General features: G+C 40.0%; 2 protein-coding genes across 10 annotated transcripts in view; both read right to left on the bottom strand.

The window, feature by feature from the left end:
• LOC125271595 (NACHT, LRR and PYD domains-containing protein 12-like) overlaps positions 1–6,128 on the bottom strand; it is a 28,601-nt gene extending 22,473 nt beyond the window's left edge. Inside the window, exons 1-6 of one of the 3 annotated variants that reach the window (XM_048195700.1) lie at positions 5,781–6,128; positions 1,310–1,767; positions 791–939; positions 595–699; positions 372–497; positions 57–182 (exon numbers count right to left, since the gene is read on the bottom strand). In XM_048195700.1, coding sequence (XP_048051657.1) covers positions 57–182; positions 372–484 — 239 coding nt within the window. In that variant the 5' untranslated portion in view covers positions 485–497; positions 595–699; positions 791–939; positions 1,310–1,767; positions 5,781–6,128. The remainder of the gene's footprint in view (positions 1–56; positions 183–371; positions 498–594; positions 700–790; positions 940–1,309; positions 1,768–5,780) is intronic. The other 2 variants (XM_048195701.1, XM_048195702.1) reach the window with 2 other exon arrangements.
• The window catches only part of LOC125271592 (NACHT, LRR and PYD domains-containing protein 12-like), a 296,158-nt gene that overhangs the window by 65,882 nt on the left and 213,636 nt on the right, over positions 1–16,640 (bottom strand). The window lies entirely within an intron of this gene.

The raw sequence follows: 16,640 nt of genomic DNA on the forward strand, positions 1-16,640 counted from the left end.
GCTGTTTAATTTATTATGAGTCAGTCTGTTGTGTCTAATACTGGATTGTATCTCACCTGGGGTCAGAGGTCACTGGTTCATTACTGAATAAAGGAGGAGGATGCATTGATCCGTCACTCTTCAGAGACACACAGCTGGGTTCCGGAGATGGAGTTCCCTGTCTCCTCCTCATCCTGAAGATCCTGATAAACACACAGAAAGAATTCTTCCTTTAGTTCTGTCTGCTGGTTCATTTATTATGAGTCAGTCTGTTGACTCTAATACTGGATTCCCTGACACCAACATAGTGTTGGACCAGATCCGGCCCACATCTGTTCCGCATGTATTCCACATGTACCAGATGTGGGCCACACTATGTTGCTGTATCTCACCTGGGGTCAGAGGTCACTGGATCATCACTGAATAAAGGAGGAGGATGCATTGATCCGTCACTCCTCAGAGACACACAGCTGGGTTCTGGAGATGAAGCTCCCGGTCTCTTCATCCTCCTGGAGATCCTGATAAATGCACAGATATAATTCTTCCTTTAGTCCTGTCAGCTGTTTCATTTATTATGAGTCAGTCTGTTGACTCTAATACTGGGTTGTATCTCACCTGGGGTCATAGGTCACTGGTTCATCACTGAATGTAAGAGGATTCAATTGGGAACTTTGTCCACATAAGCAGTGTCCTGCATTTCAAGCACATATTTTTTCGTCCCTGTAATTACAAAATCACAATAAGATATATAATACTAAAAATGTGATTTGCACAGCTGTTATGTTCTTCCTAGAATGTGAAAATAACCAACCAACGCATTCCTAGAGAGGGATTTTTCTGCTGATGATGACTGGACTGAGAAAAGGAATCAGTGTGGACCTCAATAAAACTCGTTAAATACAGCTTCACCCACCAGGACTTCATCTAGACCCATGCTGGATAAGAAAATCCTGATCAAACCTGCCAGATCCAACAAAAAATACAATTTCAAGATACACTGAATCCAGTAAAATGGTAATATTTTCATAGTCTAATAAAGGAAAATAAACTAGTCGTTAATAAAATACATTTATTTTAGTTTAAAATATGATTTTACCTACTAACCTGTTATCCAGTTCATAATATTTAGCATACTGAAAAGATAGCTAGCTAAATAACATTGTATAACTCAAACCTGAGCGAAATGAATGTAAGTCACAGAGCCGGTCACAATAGCTTATTCACAATTTAAATGATGTTATCATCCAAAGAGATGGCAAACAGGCTTTCAAACTGATGTAAATCAATATACACATAGTATATAATAGTAGTAAATTAATTTTTCACATACGTGTCCTGCATTGTCACGCAAAATCACATCTTACTGTCCAGCAACAGAGCAATAACCAAGTGCTCACCCTATTCTGGAGATGAAAATCACTGCTCTCTCTGTTCCCCTTAATGAGAAACTGACTTCAGACCTGCATATGGAGACACAGAGAACAAATCATACATAACATTGTGATTATTACAGTGATTTCAGTAAAAACAAACCTTAAGGATACAAACACAATGAGATTCTAAGGAATTTGGTGCTACAGATTTTGTAGTTGCAGCAGTTTGTGGAGGATCCTTTTCTTCTGAAGTCCATAAAGTACTGGTTTACTGACTGTGGAAGAACTGGTCTGACTGCACAAAGCCCAGATCTGAACTGGATCAGTGATTCAGTCCCCATTGTGTCCCCAGTCCCCAGTGTCTGATTTCACCGATGATCTTGTGAACACTGAACTTCAAAAGCAGGATAAAAGCCTGAATTTCTCCCTGTTCAGAGGTTTATGTGTTTTCTTCTGCTGTAAAGTGACTCACTGACAGATTCTCTGTGCCAGTGCTGTTATACAACTAACTGATAATCTCATTTGTTGAGAATTACTGATTTCTGATTTTCTTACAAACACTAACACAGCATGTTTCTCCAGTTGTTTAGCACCAGTTTTCCCATTCCAGTCGGAATTACAGTTATCACGAATGATCCAGCAACAGTGCCAAACCTTCCTGCAGAATATGCTGACCTCGCTGAAGCATTCATCAAGACGAAGGCTTCACAACTATCCCCTCACTGTGTATTGCTCTTCTACCAGGCACCACACCACCTAGAGGCCGTATTTTCCCTTTATCTGAACCAGAGGCCAGAGCTATGGAGATACAGTGCCCTCCATAAGTACTGGAACAGTAAAGACAAAATTGCTCTGTTAGCTGTGGTCATCTATAGACATTAATATGAGGCAGAAGTACAGAAAGTAACATTTTATTATTGGCTGTTTCAACAGAAAATGTTTTACCAACTAAGAAGTACAGCACTTTTAGAGATTCATCCCTCTGCCTAATGTGAGCAGAACTATTGGGACAGTTTAACTTGAAGCAAATGTAAAAGTGTAAAAGCTAATATTTATTTGTAAATCCATTTCAAGCAATCACAGGAGTGAGTCTGTGACCCATAGACATCACCAGACTCTTGCTTTCACACTTTGAAATGCTTTTCCAGGCCTTTAATGCAGCCATTTTCAACGGTTACTTGTTTTGGGGAGTTTCTGCCTTTAGTCTCCTCTTCAGCTGCTGAAATGAGATACTAATGTAGATACTAATGCAACTAATGTAGAAAGTTAAACATTCAGTGTTTACTTTTACGGTTGCAAGTTTTTAAAACAGACAAACTCAGAATAGTTGAAGAGTTCATTGATTATATAAAATTAAATGAAGGTTGAATAATCTTTAAACTACAGTATGTAGTTATCTGCATCTCTCATCCATGAAGACGCAGCAATGGAGAACAAGCTATTGGGGGTTTTGAGATCCAGAACAAACTGAACTTTAGCTATATTGTGAGCCTCTTTATTAATATGCCTGGAGGGCAAATTCACTCAGTATTTCATGATCTAATTCACTACTATCTCAGTTACAATTAAATAGACTGTATTCGGTTATGCTGTATGCACTAAAACAGTCCAGTACATTATAATCAATCTCATTTTTATGTTGAAATAATGAAGATTTCTGTGCCACCGCCTGGCCACCCCTATAAAAAAAATCCTGGCTCTGCCACAAAAAGGTGCAGGCGATACTGAACTGGCCTCAACCCAAGATGGTAAAGGAGTTGCAATGCTTCCTGGGTTTTGCCCATTTTTATTCCAGTACCATTGCCACACCACCTCAGTGCAGAAAGGACGGGCAACCTAGCTCTGTTGGACTTCTGCAGGCTTTCAATGATCTAAAGACTTGCTTCACCTCTGCCTGCATACTGCACCATTCTGACCCTAACATTGCATTTGTGGGCATCTAATACAGGCATCGGGCCATCCTCTCACAACACCATGGTTCACCCCTCAAGCTTTATCCCTGTGCCATTTTTTCCCCCCGAAATCTTACCCCAGCAGAACACAAATACAATGTGGGTAACCGTGAGCTATTGGCGATGAAGGCAGCCTTTGAGGAACGGCATTACATCAGCGTTACATTGTTGAAGCACTAGTGAAAATCCCTCTGAAAGCTTAAGGCGTACACAGTGCGATTTTTGTTGTCGTACGAGCTCGCAGGCGATTTTTTTCAATCGCGTGGAAATCGTTGATGGTCGCGGCTCGTATCATGTGCGAGGAATTATGAGCCAAGCAGAGTGCCTTATGAGCAGTTCCCGACCTCCCGATAAGTTTTAAACATGTCGAAAAAGTTCGGGAGCTATCGGTTTGAATTTGTGACGAGGCGATTTTTCGATCTATCTGAAGTTGATAGAATGATATGTGTGTTCTCAGGCGTGTCCACTGCGGAGATGATGAGAGTCAGCAATGTCAACTTCATCTTTGCAGCCGACACTGATTTAGAAAACATTAGATTATTAAAAAACAATTAAAATGTCTCCTTGCTGTTTTTTGTCACATTCATAATCATTTCTTTATGGCAAGCTTTATGCGTGCGCTTATATAAATGCTATATAAATGCTAATTATAATGGTTTATTCTCTCCAGTATTTAAGAAATTAAATTAATATAAATGTTATTAGCCAACTAATGGCTTGAACAACTATAGTCGATGAGAAAAAAAACGTATTGCATGTCACAAAGGGTATTCTGGTTTGAGCTCCGCTCACATGCTCTGTCTGACACACAAACACACAGAACTTTGTGCGATTGCTTCGGAAATCGGCAGGTAGAAAAATCGTGTCGAATATCACTGCGTCCGTACGATTTTCAGATAAACTCACTCGTGACGTGTGCGTGGACATACGATCTTCCGACCATCAGAATTCGCACCGTGTACGCCCGGCTTAAGACATGTAACCTGTTACACTTTTCAATAAAAGCTGATAAGTCACATGAAATACAGGCCTGAATAAATATTGACATACCATGAACAGAGACTCTGGTCAGTTTGAAATAAATTTATTTTAAGGAAAATACATTAACACTGCGGGCAGTTTTTGCTGCAAGTAAAGTGCAGTGTTGCTAGAAAAGTGGTTTTAAAGGTATTTCAGAATAGTACACAAACATCAAAGTCTGCCATCAAGAGTCATTAACTTGGGATTTTTTTTTCAAAGCAAAATTTAAATGCTAGTAGCAAAATTAATAGCCCACCCTTGGTAACTGGGCTGTCATAATTAAAAGTTATGGTGATGTGTCATAATAGCGTCATGATGCAGCAGTGTTTAAATTAGTATGACAGAACACGTTGTCAACTATTGCATTTTTTTCATTGATGCCAACTTTATTATAATAAGCAATTTGTAATCTAAAGTATTAAAAGAATGTTTATAGGCATAAACAAGCACAAAAATCACTCAGTTCATCGCGATCTCACAAAGTTCTGTCAATGAATCAATGAACCTGTCTACGCTGTAGTGGCGGCACTACACAAAAACCTAAGGTATGGCATGATTCCTTCTGGCCATACAGCAATGACATTCCCAAGTAATCATATTATATCTAAACAAAATGTGGACAAAAAGTCCACGGACATGCAAAGACTTAACAACATGAAATAAATGCAAATTCTGAAACAGCCCTAAGCCTAGATGGTGTCCTAACCAAACACGACACATCACAGAAAAAGAAAATGTATCTTTTCCATGTTTTTTGTAGCCTACTAACTAGCCGCAACAGCAATTCACAACATTTCTATTCTACAAACAGTTTCTATTCTGCAGCGTTACATTTTTTTTTAGAAAATGTCAGATGGTTTCTCTAGATAAGACTCTTATTCCTCGTCTGGGATCATGTAGAGCTCTTTGAAGCTGAACTGAAACTGACATTTGGACCTTCAACCCGTTGAACCCTACAGTGGTGTTAATAGTAGCTCCAAATGTAGACTTGAGAAAGTCAAGAATGAGAGAAAAAGAAACTGGGCAAGAGTGTATTTAATATTTAAATATGCACGATTTAGCAACCATTGTTTTTCTTTTGAATTTATTGCATTATCACATTAAAGGTGGAAAATGTTCAGTCATGATTTATCGAGTTTATCTTTAAAATCCATCAGTGTGTCATAATCGATCTTCTCACTGAAGCTGATCGTCTGTGAATCGACGCGGAAGTATTTAGTATTTACTTTAAATGTGCACATTTCACCTTTGTATAATGCAGATTGTAAATAATCTGTAGCCTAAATTAATCTCAACTAAAAGCAGAATCCCTAGAGCTCGATATCATCCTGAAGATGAATTTGTGCACTTTGCGTTATGACTAAAATGCCTTAAAAGATCGACACGACAGCAACGAGAATGCAAAAACATTGAACAATAATACGACATGACATCAAAAGCAAATAACTTAACTTACATTGAAGTGTAGTATTTATGACAGTTTATAAGTCTTCAAAATGCATTTTCGCATTTTTCCTTTCGAGTTTACTTTCGGTCGAAACACAAGTAGCCACAAAGTGAAGAATGCGCATGCTCAGTGGCATCGAGGCTGCAAAAGAGTGGATCATTTTGTGATGCAATTGGTTCCGTTAGTCTATGAAATGGGCAGAAATCATCTTACAACAGGACTCGCGTGTGATTCATGAGACAAAAAAATGTCAGAAATGTAAAGTTAGCAACACTAGACCTGATATAGCTGCAGTGGCGAGCACAGGGGGCGAGGGGGCGAGCACTGCCCCTCTGATCGAAAGTGAAAGTGCCCCGCGCTCCCGTTTCTCCCGCCTCCAGAACGCGATTTCTACCGAGGGGAAGCGCTTCATTTCCACAATGTGTTTCTTAGGTCTTCGAAGGGTGCAGCGTTTGGATTGGGACACCCTTCGGCTGAATCCCAAATGGCACACTTCTGCACTTTCGATCTTGTGGAGGTTGCCAACTTCTGGAAAGAAAAATAAGGGACAATCGTGGTTCTTTATAGGAAAATAAGGGACAATCGTGGTTCTTTATAGGAAAATAAGGGACAGAATAGGGGACACTCAAAATATGTGTACTGTATGGTGACCGGGAGGAGACATGTTCGGTTCACTTAGTTTTTTTACTTGGCCACAAGATATTAATTCGTGGAAACGTGATAATAACTCGTAACTTAACTTAATGTATAACTTAACTGTGTAAACAACCTGCGTGACCATGGCAACCTGGAATAATCAGAAATGGATAAGACTATAATAATATTTATTTTTAATTTAGAAAAAGAACGGAATTAAGAAATTATTACATTAACATAGTGCATAGTCTATTATATTGCGCGTGATGTTGTTTAGACAGCATTCGAGTGAAGTTTATCAATAAATGTTTAAATGTTGTACATTTTAATCCCATCCAACAGTCTTTTAAATCCATTCATTGATCGTTTATTTTTTATTTAATATTTTTATATTATTAGTCACATTTGAACATATATTTGCTTTATTTTCCCCTTAATTTCCCATATCTCTTTATCTAATTAACATTCTGTATTTTGTTACTGAAAGTTTGTTTTCTGTAAATACTGTAAATGACCGATGAGCCAATGGCTCAGTGAGGCCTGCATAGCCAGCAATGACATTTCCTCTCTCAAGATCCATTAATGTACTAAAAACATATTTAAATCAGGTCATGTGAGTACAGTGGTTCAATACTAATATTATAAAGCCATGAGAATATTTTTGGTACGCCAAAAACACAAAATTACGACTTATTTAGTGATGGCCGATTTCAAAACACTGCTTCAGGAAGCTTCGGAGCGTTATGAATCATTTGTGTCGAATCAGCTGTTCAGAGCGCCAAAGTCACGTGATTTCAGCAGTTTGGCGGTTTGACACACGATCTGAATCATGATTCGACAGTAGTGCATGCAGTGTGTGGCGTCTGGTCTGAGCACTGGCAGGCTGACCCCTACCCCTTCAACCTCTGCAGCAATGCTGGCAGCACTCATTCGTCTATTTCCCAAACTCAACCTCTGGATATGATGCTGAGCACGTGCACTCAACTTCTTTGCTCGATCATGGCGAGGCCTGTTCTGAGTGGAACCTGTCCTGTTAAACAAATTTAACACACCTGCTCCCCATTCACACCTGAGACCTTGTAACACTAACGAGTCAGTGTTTCTTCAGTGTTGTCACATGAAAAGATATAATCAAATATTTACAAAAATGTGAGGGGTGTACTCACTTCTGTGAGATACTGTATGTTTAGTAGAACAGATCTGACCATCATAAGGTTTCTAATAGTGACCATTCATGATTCTCATAATTAGCATTGTGATCTAAATGGTGACTTCCCTGATTGGATCCTGCTTCGGGATTGTAGGTAGCGTAGTTTTTTACCTGTGTTTTTGGTCATTAAAATATGTGGTTTTTATTATTATTTTAACATAGAAATCACAATGGCAGATTTTACATGAGCATATAGGTTAAATGTATGCATGTATATGTTACTGCAAAATTAATACCGTTAAAGGGTTAGTTCACCCAAAAATGAAAATTCTGTCATTAATAACTCACCCTCATGTCGTTCCACACCCGTAAGACCTTTGTTCATCTTCGGAACACAAATTAAGATATTTGTTTTAACTCATTTGTAATATTATAATAGAACAAGAAAAAAAACTATATTGGTATATCAGGGTTTTTATCATTAACTAAAACTAAAACTAGCTAAAACTACTAAAACATTTCTGTTGATGGAAAACAGCTGAAATAAAATAAAGTATGATAAAATATAAGTAGTTGAAAATTTTTAACTAAACAGAAATTAAAAATTTTGCCTTGGCCATAAACTAAATTATATTTAAGTTGAAGAACTAAAATTATTAACTGGTAATAAATAAAAACTACACCTGAAATAAATAAATTAAACCTAAATAGCAATATTTAAAAACAACAAAATCTAATAAAATGACAGAGAACATAATTAAGTACTAAAAATTAAACTAAAATGAACATAAAAAATAAACGTTCTTTCAAAACTATGATAAAACTAAAATAACATTAGTATATTATTAATTCTACAACAACACAAACAATACATTTTTGTTTATTAATTAATTATTTAATAAATAATTGCTGTAAACAATAAATAATATATTTTAAATCTGTACATTTATGTTAATAATTATTACAATACACCTGTAAGTAAATTTGCTGTTTGTAAGTTCAAAAGAATGCTGTTAATTAAAAACCAAAACTAAAATGATTAAAACTAAACTAAAAATAAACACCTACATACAATTTTTATTTAAATATAAAAACTAATTAATAATACTAAAATATAAAGAATACTATAAAACTGAAATTCAGTTGAAAATTGAAAATAATATATTATTCCTTCTGTAAACAAATTATATATGTATATTTGTTTTAATAAGTATTACACTTCTCTTTAAGTGAATTTGTCTGTAAGTTTAACTATGAAAGTGACATAAATCAAATCTTTATTCTATTTTCACTAAATCATCTGAATAACTTAAAGGTTCATAAAAAGTTACACTAAAATTACATGAACTAAATTGAAAAAAGAACTCATTAATATTGATTTTTAATTTAAGAAGTAATAAACAGTACAACAATTTCAGAAGAATACTAAAACTGAAATTCAGTTGAAAAAATGGAATTAATATAAAATTAAAAACGGATGTAAAAATCATTTCTATAATAAGAGCTCTTCACAGTGTGCAGTAATTACATAAAATGACACTGAGATCACTGCATTTATTTACATTCAGAAAGTCTTTTTGCTCTGTCTTCAGATCAGTGTAATGATCAAAATAAGCACACACACTATTTTCACTGTGACGGTCTCGAGCTCTCAGTGTGTTCTGAATGTGCTGTCAGTGTAAAATATTGATTTTAAAAGAGCCGTCTGGAGACGCAGCGGTCTGATCCTTTCATCTGAAGCCTGTCTGACTTACGCTCTCTCTAGAGTTCATGTTCCTCTGTGTTTCTATCAGCTCAATGATGACAACAACTTTCATAACTACAACAGTGACAGATAGAGACTCTACTGGACTCCTTTCTCTAGAGTTTTTCACAGCATCATATTTAGACTATATTTAGACAGAATATGAGATATTTCAATATAAGCCTCATCTGTCAGCACATCATGATCTGCTTCTCCTCTGAAACAGTGAAATGCAGTTCATTGCAGTGCTGTGGATGTTTTCCAGGTGCCGCTGGAGGTCAAACGTGTGCAAAAGCTCCTGGAGACTCAAACTGTGCTGCAACTCCAGACTAAACCATGACTTGATCGAGCAACATTAGAAGAAATGTGACGAATCTCACATTCTGCTTCTAAAGCATCCAGAACGCTCAGCTGCTTTCATGGGAAGAGCATCACTGGACTCTTATTTTCTACTCTTTGTTGAAATGATTTATTCACTCCAGCTGAATAATGTTGAATCTGACAGATGTTGTCGAGGCTTCGTTCAGGCGGCCTGATGTTGGAGGAAGACTGAGACTGTTGTAGAGACATGAAGCTCAGAGAACATATTCTGCACTGCTAAATATCTGTGCTTCAGCATTATTATACAACAAATCAGATTTCAGCTGTCTTCTATCAGGAGAAATAAAGGAAAGGATCATAAGGACACTGAAATAGTGCTAATGACATAGAAGTGGCACAACTTACCCAACATTAAGGCTAAAGTATGTATGGGGAATTTGAATTTATAATAAATAAATAAATATTAGGGTTTTTTTGTACATTCTCTCATGACAGTCTTGTAAGAAACCCCCCAAATGGAATCCAACGGCCTGGGCGAAGGTTAACACGTGTATGTCTTTTCAGCGCCCCTGTGAAGTTCACTTAATTACTCTTAAGGGGCTCGCACACCGGACGCGAAGCTCAGCGCCGCGCAGCACCGTGACATGTCTTAAAATTCAAACGCATTGTTTTCTATTGTTTTCTGGGCGCCGCGGACAGGCGCCGAATGTCGCCGCCGGTGTGCGTACACTCATAGAAAACAATGCGTTCGAATTTTAAAGACATGTCGCGGCGCTGAGCGGCTCTGAGCTTCATGTCCGGTGTGCGAGCCCCTTTAGATTGTTTTTCCAATTAGAAATTAATCATTGGTTATGTATTAATTTAGATATTTGATTATTCTAGGTATCCCATACTTTAAATTATTCGTTCATTACGGACCCATATCGCTTAGAGTTACACGCCCCGGGTTTGCACGGATCTCACGACACAAATTTGTCAGTTCTGATTTTTAGTCAGAGGGTGCAGAGTTTACTAATGCATTTGAGTCGAACTGCCACATACTTGTTCATACAAAAACACAGTTTTCTTAGTCACGATACTGCAACTTGCTAAGCCAGTGATAGATAGAAATCAAAGAGTCCCATGATGTGCTTACATGCTCCTTTCAGGGGCCTTTAGTTTGAATCTATCCTTGTCATGAGCCAGGTTTGATTTTCTCCTCTTTTCCTTTGTTTTTTTCCCTCTGCCATCATTGCCTATTGAACTCAGCTGCTTGTTATTATTACTGTTAATTTCTCTGCTATTTCTTCTGCTGTTTTCCGCGTCTCTTTGTCGGATAATTCGTTACCTTATGTTGGCGTTGTCTCTCTACCTTCCTTCAGAGATCCGTAACCTCTGTTTGTGTGTGTGCATCCCAGTCTTAGTCACAGTCCCAGTAGCCGCCTTGTGATCCACCCTGCTGAAGCTCTCGCATCTTCAGACCTGGTTTCGTCCATCTGCCAGGCATTGTTCTCTCCATCTACACCCGAGATGCCTGTGACTGTTTTCTGTTTTTTCTTTTGTGATATCCAGCTGCGAGCGACCTTTAGTGACGGCGCTTGGCATTCTGCCTCAGTTTATCATTTCAGATTGGTGATTAAACTCTGTGAACTTGCATTTTCGCCTCTGGGTCTTCTGTTTCACAACAGGATAATCCGACCAGCCATGGACCCAGCAAATGAAGGACCTATCCGTTCTGCTGTCGAGATGCAGGGTGCCATGCTCTGCAGGCATGAGGAGGAGCTTTCTGCTGCTAGACACGCTGTGGAGAACCTCGCGGTTCAGGTGACGGATTTGAATCACCGATTCCAGTTTGAATCACCGTTTCCAGGTGTTTGATCGATCCATTTATGGACGTGAGGTTTCCCGTCTGCTTGCGGTGCTGCGCCAGGGGAAACGTTCGGTTCCTGACTATGCCATCGAGTTTCGCACTCTCTCTGCGACCTGTGAGTGGAACAAACCTGCTCTGATAGCACGTTTTCTAGAGGGTTTGAATCCTGATATCAAAGATGAGATTTATGTGCGTGAAGTCCCTGCTGCTTTTGATCAGTTGGTGGAATTGGCAATCAGACTGGACAAGCAAGCAGATCTTCGGCGCCGTGCCCACGGCGCGCGACCTGTACCATCCACTCCTCATCTTGCTTCCACTGAGGTGTCATTCGGTGCTGCCCAATTCCCGGAACCTATGCAAGTGTCAGGAATTTGGATTTCGCCCGCTGAACGTCAGCGCCGAATCCATCTGGTCGAATCCAATTCAGGCCATCTGGTCGCTGTCTGCCCAATAAAAGGAAGCGCTCGTCAGTAGAACGGGGAGTACTGTCGAGCGCTACTTCGCACTCCCCTCGCACCACTTTTCCTGTCACCGTTGGTCTGGTGCCGTTACTGCTTGTCAAGCCTTCATTGATTCGGGATCGGAGGGTAACTTCATGGACGAAGATTGGGCCCAGGAAAGAAACATTCCTGTACGCAAGTTAGAGGATACTACCCCTGTGTTCGCTCTAGATGGCAGTGAGCTGTCTGGTATTCATCATGTCACCGTACCGGTGAGTCTCACCATCTCTGGCAATCATCAAGAGACTATTTCTTTTTCAATTTTTCATTCTACTGTTGCCCCTGTTGTTTTGGGTCATCCTTGGCTCGTTCAGCATAACCCTCAGATTAACTGGGCCGAGGGGACCATTCAGTCCTGGAAATTATCCTGTCATGTTCAATGTCTTGTGTCTGCTGTCCCTGCCATTTCTTCTGTTTCTGTTTTTCAGGAGGAACCTGGGGATTTGTCTGGAGTGCTGGAGGAGTACCACGATCTGAAGGCCATGTTCAGTCGTTCCCGGGCTGCATCCCTTCCTCCTCACCGCCTGTACGACTGTAGCATAGAATTACTTCCCGGTACTACCCCCCCCTCGCAGCCGCTTGTATCCGCACCAGAGCGCAAAGCTCTAGAGAAATATCTCACTGAGAGTCTCGCTGCTGGGACCATTGTCCCATCTACCTCGCCCATCGGCATGGGATTCTTCTTCGTAAAAAAGAAGGATGGGTCCTTGCGTCCCTGTATAGACTATTGAGGGCTCAATGACATAACAGTCAAGAACCGTTACCCCTATTCTGTCTCGTCCTTAGTCTCATATCGCGATGGATTTCGTGACAGGGCTTCCATCGTCTGCCGACAGTACTGTCATTCTGACTATCGTTGATCACTTTTCTAAAGCCACCCACTTTGTTCTGCTCTCTAAACTGCCCTCCGCTAAGAAGACGGCCCAGATAGTCATCAAACACGTTTTCCATATACATGGTCTCGCTACTGATATTGTTTCTGAGAGGGGGCCTCAATTGCATCTCTGTTTTGGAAGGAATTTTGCTGTCAAATTAGCACTTTGGCCAGCTTGTCGTCAGGGTTCCATCCTCAAACTAATGGTCAAGCCGAACGCACTAACCAGATTCTGGGTCGTATGCTCCGCACTTTGGCATTTCGTAATCCCTCGACGTGGAGCGAGCAATTGCCGTGGGTCGAATACGCCCATAATTCACTTCCCTCGTCAGCCACAGGGCTTTCACCCTTTCAGTCTTGCCTCGGTTACCAGCCGCCTCTGTTCTCCTCCCAAGAGACAGAGGCCTCTGTTCCCTCGGTCCAAGCATTTATACGACGTTGCCAGCGCAACTAGAGGACTGTGAGAGCCGTGCTGTGCCAGAAAAGAGAGCGCACATGTCGCACCGCCAATCGGTCAAAGCACCCAGATGCGTCTGTGGTCAGAAAGTGTGGCTTTCCACTCGCGATTTACCCCTGCAGTGCGCTTCTCGTAAATTAGTGCCGCGCTTCATCGGTCCCTTTCCCATAGTTAAAGTCCTTAGTCCTGCAGCCGTCAAACTCAAATTACCTCCCAACTTGCGACGCATCCACCCTGTTTTCCACGAATTATGCATTAAGCCAGTTATTCGCGCTCCCGTCCAACCCACCCATTGTCCTGTTCTTGTCGAGGGTTCTCCTGTTTACAGGGTTAGGAAGCTGCTGGATGTGCGGCGCCGGGGGTGTGGTCATCAGTATTTAGTCGATTGGGAGGGTTATGGTCCCGAGGAGAGGAGCTGGAGTCCAGCCCAGGACGTCCTGGACCGCTCGCTCATCGAGGACTTCCTTCGCTCTCACCAGTCCTCTGCCTTGGACTGGTGATTATACTCTGTGAACTTGCATTTTCGCCTCTGGGTCTTCTGTTTCACAACAGTCCTGATGCAGATTTGCAGAAATATGGACTCCAATAATCTACTGGTCATAATGATTTCAGAAGAATACAGAGTAAATCAAATATAACATTTTATTTGTCAGGTAAAAATGTATCATGCCAATTACATAGTATGCATACTGCATACTGTAGATGTGTGATGAGAGTTTTGGGCAAGGTGTTGTCCTATGCTATTTTTTGAGTTTTATTACTTTATTGCAGGGCGCTTGATCTCAGCTTTTGTCTTAGCAGGAAAATCAAGTCTTACAGTCTTATAGCTCATTATTCAGAATATATACCATTCAGAACATTTCCATGCAGTGAAATATCCAAAATATCCAAAATGCAATATATACAATAAATGCTACATTTCAGATTTTATGTACGTTTTATGTAATGTGTATCAGCAATTCACCAAAAAGTATGAAAAATACAAAGACAATAAATCTTGCTGTAACTTTGCTGACATTGAACTCCTTTTACCTTCCCTGTAGAACATTTACTTAGACGTGCAAATACTTAAATCTATTCATAACGTAACTGTAAATGAATATTTTGAAAGAAGTATATTTTGATAACTTCTGATAAACCCATATTTTCCTGTATCATCACTAGAGAAGCTTTGGGTTTATCAGAGGTTTCTGTTTTACAGCAGTTTAAAAAGATGCTCCTCGAGCTCAAAGTGTGAATCAGACCAATGTTCAGAAGTGGTAAAGCTTCTCTTCCTGAAGAACTGAGATGAATTTAGCTTTCACATCATCTCTGTGCTTGCGTATAATGTCACAGATCTTTCTCATGCTCTCCTGACTGGTTAAACTCTGTGTGATTTCTGAATATTGTTCCTCATGAATTAGTTGCTGCTGACACAGTTTATCTGCAATGAACCCAACATTTGTAACGCCCTGAATGAGATCTGGCCAATGATTATCAAAATATCTTGCTTTATCTGGATCACTATTCAGACATGACTCGTCTCTCTTAGGATGAATCTGATCACTATTAGAACACGGTTTGTCTCTCTGATCAAGTTCATCTTTCAAAATTGTTGCAGGCCAGACCTCCTCCTTATCCTCCTTTCTGATAAGAGTCATTTGAAGATCATTCTCCAGACGTGTCGTGACCTTGAAGTAGTTTGGGGGAGTTTCTCTTCTGAGTGTGATCCCTTCTTTGGGATGGATAGTCAAGGCACCAGGAACGTCAAGAATGTGTGGCGTTTTCATCCGAAATGGCCTGTCAGGTCTGGGATGCGGGATTGGAAAACTTGACTTTTCCTCCTTCTCAACTTTTTCTTTTGCGCAATCATCAAATGGAAAAAAGTAGACATGTAGAATGAGAGGAGCTTTAGATCGCATGTAGAGAAGAAGATCGCAGTGTTCATCCACTCGCATTATCCAACTTATTATTAATGTTTTAAGAGAGAAGGATGGTTGGACAATCTTAGCATGGAATCGGGTCAACTGCACAGGTTCTGTGGTTATTCCCTCATCTTTTACGCTGAGGACTTTCACAGCATCTTTGAGAGAGGGGTCAGACTCTCCTAAACAGGCGTAATGGGGCAGATGAACTTCCTCCAGTTTCCCTGAGATCACCGTCACGTCAATCACTGGAGCGATCCGGTTGCACTGCAGCCTCTCCAGCTCTGTGTTGAGGAAGTGTCCGTCTACGGTACAGTACTGAAGGGTGACGTCACAGTCACAGACCCATCGCATTCTGGTCCGGACACACTCGTAACGGCCTGGGTCAGTGCTGACCCTGAACTTTGACCCTCCTTCATCTGTACAGGCCGACGGCTCAATCTGAACCCACTGATCAGAATCAGCTATATGGACACAAGACTGACAGTTCAGCAGTGGGTGAATATTGAGCCCAGAAGGTTTGGAGTCAGAGAACCTGTGAAGAACCAGAAGAAGGCGGAATGTTAATTTCAAAATTTATTAAATCATTATTAAAATCATACTTTCTATATGGCAATATTATATAATGGATCAGAACTAACATGTACTAACAATGAGCAGTTTAATTTTTATTAACTAAAGTTAAAGATTAATACCATGTATTACTCATTGTTAGTTAATGCATAAATGAATGTTAACTAATGGAATCTTATTGTAAGGTGTTACTAACAATTCAAAATCAACAACATACTAACAGTCTACTATATATATATATATATATATATATATATATATATAAACCTAAAGAGTAAATCTGTCACGATTCACATACCTTCTAACAACTGTCTTTGTGGAAAATGTACCATCAAAAGATTTTGTACATTAAATAAATTGGTATAGTTTAATGAGAGTTTAATTCGTACATCATTGACAAGTTATTTTTTTATGTAGACTCTGTTTAACTAGTCTACAACTCTATGAGCTCACGTTGAATAATGTCTCAAGTATTCTATAATTCTAAAAGTGTTCCCTTTCAGTTGGTCACGTTCAACGTACGTCAGTAGTGACCGACGAATTGGGATATCGCCAGAGAGCCCTATCAATCGCACTCTGTCTTTCGCTTAGCCAACCTGTGTGTTCCTGCTATTAGACTGAGAGTGACTTCTCAAGCCTTTGAAGAGCTTTCGTTCTACAGTGCTGGCATTATGGTACCGTTTATGGCAAGTCCTTGGGGAAGCACGATCTGATCGTCACGTTCCTGAGGGGGGCGAGGAGACTAAATCAGCCTCGCCCTCCCTCTATATCCTCTTGGGATCTCACCCTGGTACTTACATCTCTCCGGGGTCATCCCCTTCGAGCCTTTGCAATCAGCTGAGTTAAAAGTACTGTCCTTTA

The sequence above is a fragment of the Megalobrama amblycephala genome, linkage group LG7 (genome assembly GCF_018812025.1).
Source record: "Megalobrama amblycephala isolate DHTTF-2021 linkage group LG7, ASM1881202v1, whole genome shotgun sequence".
In the NCBI taxonomy this organism is placed as follows: Eukaryota; Metazoa; Chordata; class Actinopteri; order Cypriniformes; family Xenocyprididae; genus Megalobrama; species Megalobrama amblycephala.